This window comes from Cibotium barometz, chromosome 37 (genome assembly GCF_041138505.1).
Source record: "Cibotium barometz isolate CiBa-2024 chromosome 37, ASM4113850v1, whole genome shotgun sequence".
NCBI classification, from domain to species: domain Eukaryota; kingdom Viridiplantae; phylum Streptophyta; class Polypodiopsida; order Cyatheales; family Cibotiaceae; genus Cibotium; species Cibotium barometz.
In genome coordinates, this window is record NC_141082.1 from 13,297,895 (window position 1) to 13,309,491 (window position 11,597).

An 11,597-nucleotide genomic window follows, 5' to 3' on the forward strand; every position below is an offset into this window, starting at 1 on the left:
GTAGGGTCCACAAATGGATAGGTTCAAGCATCATAAGCTCCAAATAGCAAGCACATGTTGGCAGAGAGGGGATGGAGGGGCTTTAGTGGATTATAGACTAATGCAACTTAATGTTCAATAAAAAGAGGAGTCACACATGTTGCATGTTGATCTTATGTGGATCATCATGCAATAAGAATATGTGTGTGTGTGTGTGTGTGTGTGTGTATGCATGTGTGTGTGTGTATGTATCTATATATCTCATTTTCTTGTGTTATATGATTGTTGATTTAGTGAAGCAACATTGCACTTTTAATTCTTTTTTTAAAAAGAAATCTAGGTGCTTATTGGTCTAGGTGCATGCACATGATTTCTTGTGTCAAAGATTTCATTATTTTATGTGTGTGTACACATGCATGCATGCATGCACACACATATAAAACACACACACATGTACATAGGTGCACGTGCAGAGAGAGAGAGAGAGAGAGAGAGAGAGAGAGAGAGAGAGAGAGAGAGAGAGAGAGAGAGAGAGAGAAAATATAAGTATCACAATCTTATTTCTAAGTGAACAGGTCACATATGATCCATGAGATAACATTGTAGTGGAGAGAATGGGAACAAAATTTGAGAGAGCGGAACCAAAATTTGAGATTGATAAAAAAAGATCCTAATGCTAAAACTACTAGCTCTCCACGTGTGCATGTGTGCATGCCAACCTCTTGCATGATGAGATGAGGTGTAATGAGCATTTATGGCATCTTAGCTAAGCAATCGCATAACATATGATCCATATGAGAAGAAAGGAGGGCCAAATTTAGGCCTTCTAAATTGTGTAAAGCATGCATCATGCTCTTTGCATAGCCAACATGCCATCCTTGGTAATGGCCTTCAAGCAAAGTGGTGATATTAAGCAATCACATATTTTTTTATCACCAACTATTTGTATTGATGGGGTTGTTGATGAGAATAAGATAAAATAGTCTCAACATGATTGTTGGTTGGGTAATCTAATAAACATATTGTTTTTTTGCAATTCTGTAACCATGAAGAGTGATGACTTTAAACACCTTACACTTTTACGTTGCACCCGCATTATGCATTTTGAAAGTTGGTAAAGTGGAAGAAAACCTTACAATGCTTCAACACTTTTGAGTACCTTAGGATAAATTTGTGGCTAATTCTCTAATTTGCTCAGCTCGGCATGTGAGAAAAGGTCCTTAGGAGTGCATTTCATTTCATTTTTTAGCTCAATACACATGAAATCTCTCTTGTCCATTTCATTTCTTTTACATGGAATTTATGTGCAAAGCTCATCTTAACACGGTGATGTGGCCACAATAAACAATTGCATTTTTGGTGCATTTGAATAAGTTTGGAAGAATATGGGGAGAAGACTAGGAAATGTCTCAACGAAATTTTCTAGTACGCCTTTAGGGCATGGGGGGTTGTGGCACCTGACATGGGCTACTAGTGGCAGTGTTCTAGCCACTAGTGGCCCAACGAGCCAAACTACTTTGCTTGGACTGGTTTGGCCACTAGCCTTGAAAACCAAAAAAATTGCACTAGCATTCGAAAATGGGAAACTATACTGCACAGCTTGAAAACACTATCAAAATAACTAGTGTAGCCAAGATTATTTTAGAAAACCTGTGTAGCCTCTAGAAATGGTGCAGTTACGCTCATCAAAATATGTGCATCCATTTTGGAAAATTCCTTGAGACCTTGGAATTATGGAATGGAGTTCAAAAATGCTGCATTTTTTTGCCCCAAAGGTAAGCTGAAATCTAGACGCTCAAAAAGACTTTTAAATGGATGATGTTTGGAAGGTTATAACTTGGGAGTTGTCAAATTAAAAAATAAATAAATAACATAGCCAAGGTTGCAAGTTTTTGTTTCTGTTGTGCGAGGATTTTTGGTTGTGAAATTATGCCATTCACGTAGACACCTTGGGGGTGTAGTGTAGCAGCGTTTGAACTCGCGTACCTGGGTAGAAGAGCAAAAGAGCAGAGCACGCTAGGCTTTCTTTGCGTTGTCTCCCTCTCTCTCAGATGCCGTGCTCTTGGCGTTGAATCCCTTTGTTCACACGTTCCAGATATTTCAGAACTTCTATTGCCACATGTCAACACCCTAAAAAAAACTAAGCTACCTATACTTCTATTCTTCCTCTTGCCAAAGGAAGGTTCCAAACTTCTATTGCCAAACTAATTAATGGGAAAAAAAATTTGGGACCCAATAAATGAGCCAACCTATTTTGCCATTGCACTACACTACACGCCCATAGGTAAGGTTGAGTGGTAGAACTTGCAATCGTTAAAAAATAAATAAGTAATATTATACCCAAAGTTTTCCATGTTTTTTTTGGGGGCCGTTCATATTATATATATATAATATATATTATATAGTATACAAAAAGCAAATGTGAAGCCAGGCTGGATGTGGTGGCGGGTGCCACGTGGGGGGGCTGCATGTGGGGGAGGTGTTTTCCGTAGAGTCTCTCTCTGGGGCACTTCTCTCTAGCTGGGCAACCCTTTCTCTCTCTCGTCTCGTGTGTGTGTGTCTCTCTCTCTAGAGACTCTCTCTCTTCTCGGGAAAACGGAACCGGCATGGTTTCAACATTCCAGCCTGTTTGTTCGGGTTTTAGGTTTGTCCAGTCCTTGCTGCTACATGCATGGTATGTGTGACTGACTCTGTGAGAGAGAGAGAGAGAGAGACTGCTTTGGGCAGTTTTTCACAGAGCTTCTCTCTGGCCTGCAGTTTTTGACGACTCCTTTCCGTAAGAGATTCGCCCCTTACTCTGATTCCCCTTCTCTCTCTCTCCACACCCCCTCACACACACTCTCCCCAACACACACACACACACACACACACAACCTTTGCTAGCTCGCAGCACCCTTTAATCTCATTTAATTAATTTGTTACATCTTCACTGTTCCTTTTGGCCCATGCCCCCCTTCCTATCCCTCTTGCCTTAAAATAGACACGCTTTTGCATCTCCATTTCTGTCCAAACTGCTCCTGCAGTCTCGCTCTAAGGTCTCTCGTCTCTTTGTATATAATGTTTGCATGCCATAGGCAATAGCAAGGGCCACGATCCTGTGTTTTAGAGGAGGGAGGAGAAGCTCTGTCGCCATAGCATAGCCATAGCCATAGCCATAGCACAGTCCTCTTTTACAGTATAAGGCAACCTGCCCAGGAGCTAAAACAGAAGCCCTCCCTAGGTGTTGCAGGGGGAGGTCTTTGACAGCACAAACAGAATCTTAGCAAATACAGAAGGTTTTGCAGAGGCCTTTGACAGCAGAAACAAAGGGGTCTTTTACAGGAGAACAGGAGGTAGGTCATTGAAGCCCCGAAGATTCAGAACTTTTAGAAGCTTCCAAGGTCCTTGAATCTCCCCAAGGTCAGACCCTTGAAGGTTTTAGAGGAAATTTTGGACACACACACACACACACACACACACACACACACACACAGACACACACACACACACAGAAGCTTGCCAAGGCAGAAGCCCTAGTTTTTGCAACTTGAAATATACAAGTAGATTCGCCACATCTTTGACAACAGAAGCATAGGTTAGAAGCTGGAGCTTTGTACGGCGTAGGCAAGCCATCCTAGTCTTTGACACTACCGACTATCTCTCACACACACACACACATACACACACAGCTTCTCTATGGCGCCTTCTCCTCCTTCTCTTGATGAGGTGATAGCAGAGATGCTAGCATTGCAGAAGGCCTTGCCGCCGCGGCCCTCTTTCCCAGAGCTAGAGATGGCCATTGTCACCATTGCCAAGGTGAATGATGCTCTGGCAACCAGGCAGGAGGAGCTTCTGCGGCAGCCGAAGCCTAAAGACGTACCGGCAAGTGTGTTTGGGGCGTTGCAAGAGATGCGGGCTGAGGCAGCAGAGGGCAAAGCCAAGGAACAGAAGCGTGCAGCGGAGGCTGTTGTGGAGCTGGAGGAGCGGCACCGCCTCTATGATGGCTGGATTCGCAGAGCCCATGCAGCCCTCTCTTCCATAACATTAGCTTCAGGGGAAGATGCAGATTCAGAAGGGCTGTCGGCCTTTCCAGCCTCCAAGGAGGACGGCAAGCAGGCAGAGATCGTGGGTGGGCGAGGCAGTGCAAGGTCAGTTCTTGATGTGGTATGGGACTTTCCGCCTTCTGAGAGCTCTGTGACTTCTTCTGCAGGGGTGATTTCTTCCTCTGTAGATGATCGTCCTGGTGCCAAGCCTAAATCTTCAACCTACGGTCGCAGTGACTCGTTTTCCAGCGTGGCTCAATCCCTTTTATGGGCACAGCCAAAGCCTGACGCAGGTTCAGGTACGTTTCTCATTGCTTCCATTACTCTGCCAAATTTTTGCAAAATTGTTTGCTTTTTACCATGTTACAAAGCTGTAGTATTTCCCATCCCATCGAGGATCAATTAGCTCAAAAGCATCCATTGTGCTTGTTGCTGGCCTTTTTTTGTTGGGCAGAGGAAAAACAATCAAGGAGCTTCTTAGTTCCTTATTTGGCAGGCGATGGGGATGTGAAAAACAATGAAGGTGACTCCTTGGTGCGAGATGTCAAGAACACTTTCAGCGCGTTGAGCATGCTGGATATAGCCTCAAAGGAAAGGCAAACTTGCCTAGACCTCCGTGGTGCTTTTCTCAAGGAGATTGAATGGGTTCCGGAGTCCATCGGCAAGATGAGTTGGCTCACAGATCTGAATCTCTCTGGAAACCGGCTGACCATTTTACCCGAGTCCATTGGAGACCTTGCCAACCTAGTCAATCTGGATGTGTGCACCAATCAACTTGTAGCACTTCCAGAATCCATTGGCCAACTCACAAGCTTGAAAACGCTTGCCATAGATAACAACATGATTGAAGAGCTGCCATGGACCATTGGTCAGTGTACGGCCTTGATTGAACTTAAAGCTTCCTTTAACCAGCTCAAAGCATTGCCAGAAGCCACTGGGAAGCTCACGCAGCTACACTGCCTTGATGTGCATTGGAATAAATTGAGCAGCTTGCCGACAACCATGGCTTCCATGACAAACTTGGTAGACCTTGATGCCTCTTTCAATGAGATACGTTGCATTCCTGAAGCTCTTTGCCAAGTGACCACATTGACGAGACTCAATTTGGCATCCAATTTCAATGAGCTGAAGGAGTTGCCCCAAGGAATTGGGAACCTCCAGAAGCTCAAGGTGTTGAACTTGAGTTGCAACCAGCTCAAGGTCTTACCTGATTCGTTTGCACTGCTCACTAATTTGCAAGAGCTCGACTTAAGTGGGAACCACTGGCGGCTGCCACCCAAAGACATTGCTGATCAAGGGAGGGAGGTAATGCTGGGGACCTTTTGCTCATGCTTTGATTTTGGTTTATATCACACATCTCTACATTTTGATTTGAAGGTAGTAACGTATTATTTATATTTGTTTGTTTTATTAATATGTTTATTTCTAATAGTTATTGTTATTTTTTCAAAAGTATTTATTTACAGACTGCGTGTATGCATGCAATTTGTTTTTCTGATATTATGGAACTCACTAACTTGTTAACATGGATGGGATTGTTTGTGCAGGCTGTCCTCAAGTACATGGCTGATTATGTTGCAGAGAAGGAGAAAGGGAAGCCGGTTGTACGCAGAAAAAGTTTATGGACACTCCTAATTTTCACATGTGGCAAACCTTCCGTAGTTGAAGGAGACCTTGTGGTGTAATGAGATCTTTGGCTCTACCTGCATTGAGAGCATAAGCATGTTGCCCAGCAACTTGTCTTTCTGCTTTGAGGTTATTTGCCTATATTTGTGCTACTATAAAAGTTTATTTTTACTTTACTGCAGATGTTTAAGTGTGTCCTTTGGAGTTATTGCCAATGAGCTGAGACATAAATAAACTTTTCACCACCATGTTGGGTAGCGTCTCTGCCTGTGGGCATGTATTTGTTGCCAAGTTGTATATAATGGAAATGGCCACCTCAGAGTGGTGGCTGAGAAATGAATCAATCAAGGGGGGTAATGGGGGAATATAGATCATCAAGGAGAAAAGGAGGTAATTTGGGGGCAATACAAGAAAAGTTTGGGGGAACTGTAAAAATTGGGAAGAATTTGAGGGCAATTTGGGGGAAATCAAAGATGGGAGGGAAGCTGAGGTTTATTTGGTAAAAACACAAAATTGAGACAGAAGTTCAGAGAAGTTGGGCGAAAGATCAAGAATTGGGAGGAGATTTAGAATTTGGTATTTCAGTTTTTGTGAAATGTGGAGATTTGAGAGTTTCCATTTGTGCAATCGGTGCAAGGTTTGGGCCAAATTAAACAAGAACACCCAGGTGTTTTATCCTTCCTCACCCTTAAGAGTACAGTCAGGCAGATGGGGCGGGTGATTTGTTAACCCCACAAGTGCTCATGGGTGGATGCTGTTCCCAGCCCAAGTGTAACATGAAACAGCTGTTGGACAACTGCAAACATCATTTTCTTAGTTGTTCCCTTGCTGTTGTGCCATGCTGCTGGTGATGTGAGCCGTTTCAGCTGTTTTGTCCAATTTGTTTGTAGAAACACCAATTCACCACTTCTAGTGTCTGCAATGGCTATTTCCATGTTTGGAGATAAAACAGTGGTTTGTTGAGCTCTAAACAGAACTTGTTGGAGATCACCTAAAAGGACAGCTTTTGGATGTCTTAGATGTGTCAATTGGGGGCTCTATGTCTCTGATATAGTTACAAATTTTGTAAGTTCTGTACATCTATCGTTTTTGTTAAATATATTGTTCTTTGTGCTGGTGATGGTCTGGCAACTTGGGGTAAGCTATACAAATTCTGTCGAGAGGATTTTTTATATATCTTTATGAAGCTCCACCTTCTGTCAGAGGAATTTGTTAATATATCTTTATGAAGCTCCACCCTCAAGGATCTGAGTTGAGATCTGGTATTTTCTGTGTGATGGAGTTGAATCTTGATAGTCTAAATCTTATTGAGAAGACACTTATAAAGCCAGAAACCACACTCACAAACACATGGTAGTGCACAGGATGTGTCTTAAGGTTGCTTAAGGCTCCTCGGGGGGTGGGGGGGTGGGGTGTGCAGGGGTAACTCATATCTAAGGACCCAATATTGGAGGCAGAGAGGTGAAAGGGACATGAAATATCATCTCTATTTTAAATCCATTGCTCTAGCTGCAAAACTTCTCAATGTAACCTTGATCTAACCAAAGCTAGCAACTTAATTAGAAACAAACAAGATGAATTTCATTTGATCATTCAACTTTATGACTTGATCTAACACATAATCATGCCCTTTATGAACTCATAACGATCATCCTTTTCTTGTCTACGAATACTTGTCGTCAAATGAGAAGAAGGAAATGTAAAACTAGACCTCGACTATGGCTTTGATCATTTGACTTTGTGTCGTGATTCATGCCCTTTGATCATTTCCTTACGGACTCATAATAATCATCCTTTTCATGTTTAGGTAATGTCATCAATGAGAAGAAGGAAATGTAAAACTAGACCTTGACTATGAAAGTTTTTAAGAGATTAAGGACTATACTTAATCTCTTGGTTAAGTTAAAAGACCATCTTAAGATATTATATTAGCTTTAGACTCTTCATTTGGAGTCCCTTCCCTTCACTTAGTAATGGAATTGAAGCTTTAACCCATAGACATACATCATATGGGGAACTCAATATCAAAAAGGCATCTAACCCGTAGACATGCATCATATAGGACACCCAATATCAAATAGGTATTTAATCATGAAATAGATTGTCTAAACATCAAACAGAATGTCTCTAAACATCTAACAAAGTAATGTCTAAACATCTAATGAAAGTACCTAAACATCCAATATCGGGTACAAAGATATGCATACCTAAACATCTTTGTACCTGATAGTGGATGTATACGAACATTTAGACGATGATACTTCAATAATCTGTAAAACATCTCCTCTTCTTATGAAAGAGGCTTATTAGAAACATCTATCCACCACCATCAATGGAAAAAAGTCATAGACTTACATTAGTCAAGTGAGGAATCCATACCAAAAAAAGATTTCACATCAATGTTAAGCATCAACTCATATATGGGAATGTACCACTAACTAAATATTCTCTCTCGAGTCTCCTATGCTTCTATTTAAGTTTCACAACTATGCATATAAGTCATACCTTTTTTTGAGCAAGTGGTTTGCCATGCTTTGTCATGCTTAGTTTCATAAACCCTTAGAATTAAGATATTTTAAGATGGAGCACAAAAACATTATTGAACCAAGAAATGGGCCCTGATTTATGTTTTACCATTGCGTATAAACCCTTAAAGTTTATTCAAGAGAAAATGATCATCACTTCTTTGTTAGTCTATGGCTACATCCAATCATAGGCAAACCCACTGCTTAGACTTACATCAAACTTCCTCTTTGACAACACTCCATGAAAATGCTTCACCTTATAAATATAAATTGACCATATTACTTTACACACCATATGTTTAGCTACAAAATGTTAAAGCCTTTAGTTATTAACAAGAGGGAAAATGTTGGATTCGATATGGACCAGCCCAACGACCCCTTCATATCACAATATGCAAGATAAAACCCATTGATTATGTATAGTTTTATTGAAAGCATTCCAAGGCTTAACATTACTTATACATTATGAAATTTATTAGATACAACCCATTGATTTTCTATAATTCTATTGAAAGCCATTCCAAGTCTTAACATTAGTTTAACATCATGAACTCTATTAGATACAATTTAATCATGCCTTATATAAGCAAAGCTAATCCAATACCAAAAGTTACTTCCAACACTTACATATGTACCATCCATGAATAATTGGTAAGACATTATCTATTACTTAATCTTACTTTTAGCATCACGACCTTTATTATATACAAGTTAATCATTCCTTATATAAGCAAGGCCAATCTAATACCTTGTGCACCTCTAGCTTAAGCTACCAATCGTGTTTTACAACATGGTATTAGAGCATAGGCATTCTTTTTAGGGTTTACTTTTTAGCAATTTTTTTTGATTTTTAGGGTTTGTGTTGACACCTACCCGTACCTTCTGTTGCACCTCTGTACAAGCTGTCCATAGCGTGTATGTCATTTGCTACATCCGCTTGTTTCCTGTGCATATAGCCCCCCCATGGTGCCATCTTCAGGACGTTTTCGATGTCCGATAACTACCCATGTGAGCATGAGCCTTTTAAAGCTTTAAGGCTTATCAAAGACTTAATATAAGACTTATCAAAGCCTTAATATAAATCTTGATAGACCGCGCAACAGAGATATGCGCAAGAGAAGGTATGAGAGGAGAGAAGGTTGCCATCGCCCACAGTCAAGGCCAGTAGATAGTAGTGCACGACTGCCACAAGTTAAAGGGGGAGAGAAAGAGAAGCAACGGGTCTCCTCCTTGGCCTTCATTCAACTTGCAAAAATCCATCGGTGGGCTGAGAAGAAAATGGCCACCTTTGCCAACTAATTTTTTATTTAAATATTTTATGGTTTTATGGTGTAAACTATCCTTCACAAGGGGTGTTTTCATGCTTCCTCGTTACTCATTCAAGGGACACAAGAATCTTCACAATTCCAAGTTCTTGTGAATCAACCAATGTGAAGAAGATAATTAAGAAAAAGGTTAAGAAGGAAAAATCTAAACCTTTTTATTATGATGCTGCAAAGGCCATAAATTTCTCAGAGTTTTTATCATTAACATGCATTTGTATGGAAACGGGGGCTCTTAAGCTTTGATTCAATCTTTATAGATTTTTTTATTATGAGGGGTTTTTAGACATTGCCCTTGTGCTAACCACCCTTCATCATCATGGCCACACTTCAAAAGGATAAATTCAAACATCACATGATTTCACACATTTCAGGTTAAGATAAAATTCACTTGAATGAAAAAGGGCTTGTGGTCAATTTCTAATGGTAAAGAAAAGAAAGCTTCCACTAGAGAAGGAGAAGGAGCATGGTTTGCTGAAGGATGAAAAATATTTGGCTATTTACAGCCTTAGGACTCAGTGACAGCTATATACATCATATAACTGATGCCAAAAAGGATGCTGGTGATGCATGGAACACATTAGACAAAATATTTGAGACCAAGGGTAAGCACTCTAAGATTGGATTAAAGATCAAAATTTTTGAGTTAAAAATGAAGCTTGGAGATACTTTTCCCACACACCTCAACTATATGAAAAGTTTGATGGCACAGTTAGCAGTTGAAGCTCCTATGAAAGAAGAAGCTATTACAATGCTTCTCAAGAGCATGCCCAGTGTGAGGAATATGGTCGCCTTGTTTTAACCTTGCAAAATCTTCCAGAATATACCTTGGAAGCCATTGAAGCTACCTTATCTGAAGAATTCAAGAAAAAGCAAGAGAACCATGGTCTTATAGGAGCTTAACTTGATCAATAACAACAAAGGTGGTAAAAACACTAGCTGCACTCACTCATTTGTGGTAAACCTGGTCATGAAATGAAAGATTGCAGGTACAAAAATAAGCCTAAGCTACAATGCAAATATTGTGGAAAACTATTTATTTGGTGCATTAGGAAGCTTGATTTTAGAAATGGGATGATATTTGGGATATTTATTGTATTTGGAATATTTATTGTATTTGGAATATTTGGTAGATTTAGAATTAGAAGAGTATGGTTTTTGTCATGGACATCATAAACTATGGTTTATGTGATTGTATGGTTGTAAAAGGGTATTAGAAATTTACAAGAGGTAGTAAATGAGTGAAGGAATCAGCTAGAAGAAGGCACCTCATGCAAGTGGGTAAGTGAAGATTCCATATGCTAGTATCTATCTTACATGGTTGACCACCCATGTGGAGTGGATGACATCATTGCTTATGTACTTCAAGGCATCCACCTTGGCCTATTTAAGAGGCCCAAAATCAATGAATGAAGTAATCAAACTTTTGCTCAAAAACTATGTTCTCATGTTGTCTCTAAGCATGTGATTAAGCACTAATCCTTCTTATCAATTTCCTGTCATCTATGATGCTTAGCTTAGGTTTTGATCCACCATAGCTTGTGCACCTTTAGCTTGAGTTGCTAACTATGTTTTCTAACAGCTATGATATATAACATTCCTATATAGTAGGGTAGAGTTATATGTCATATATTACATAGCAATTCTACGTACCTTTTAGACACTTAGATATGCCATGCCTTACATCAGGTAGGCATTCCAACATAGCTATCTAGTAGGGCTAGAGCTATACGTTACATGTTATATATATAACACAAATATTACCTTTGACACTTAGATATATTAGGCTTTGACACTTAGATAACACCAATATTACCTTTGACACTTAGATATATTAGGCTTTGTAGGTTGGGAGAAAATCTTGTATAGCTATCTAGTAGTGCTATATATGTAGCAGTGCTATACATCAGTGCTATATAGAAGGGCAAAATATATATTTATATATTACATAGCACTGTTACATACCTTGGATTGTATCTGTTTAGCATCTCATTTCTAGTTCTAATAGTTGCTTTTTCACTAAAAATGAGGAATAATTATTGATTCTAGAGTCATGAAGAACACTTTATCTTAGTAGTAGTAGTAGAATCCTCTTGCTAGTCTTCACCTTGTCTATCCTTTAC

The 11,597-nt window shown here is 39.9% G+C and overlaps 1 protein-coding gene across 1 annotated transcript; it reads left to right on the top strand.

The window, feature by feature from the left end:
* Nucleotides 1–2,523: 2,523 nt before the first annotated feature.
* Nucleotides 2,524–6,743, top strand: LOC147616971 (plant intracellular Ras-group-related LRR protein 4-like). Its single transcript, XM_086776618.1, has 3 exons — nucleotides 2,524–4,300; nucleotides 4,456–5,306; nucleotides 5,549–6,743. Exons 1-3 carry the CDS (start codon nucleotides 3,655–3,657, stop codon nucleotides 5,684–5,686), a joined length of 1,635 nt encoding a protein of 544 aa, XP_086632744.1. The 5' UTR covers nucleotides 2,524–3,654; the 3' UTR covers nucleotides 5,687–6,743.
* Nucleotides 6,744–11,597: the final 4,854 nt, after the last annotated feature.

Bases quoted from the DNA above. Each gene is read 5' to 3' on its own strand.
- LOC147616971 (XM_086776618.1), top strand. From the start codon at position 3,655: ATGGCGCCTTCTCCTCCTTCTCTTGATGAGGTGATAGCAGAGATGCTA. The intron at 4,301-4,455 runs GTACGTTTCTCA...TTTGTTGGGCAG, and splicing joins AAAGCCTGACGCAGGTTCAG to AGGAAAAACAATCAAGGAGC. The intron at 5,307-5,548 runs GTAATGCTGGGG...TTGTTTGTGCAG, and splicing joins TTGCTGATCAAGGGAGGGAG to GCTGTCCTCAAGTACATGGC.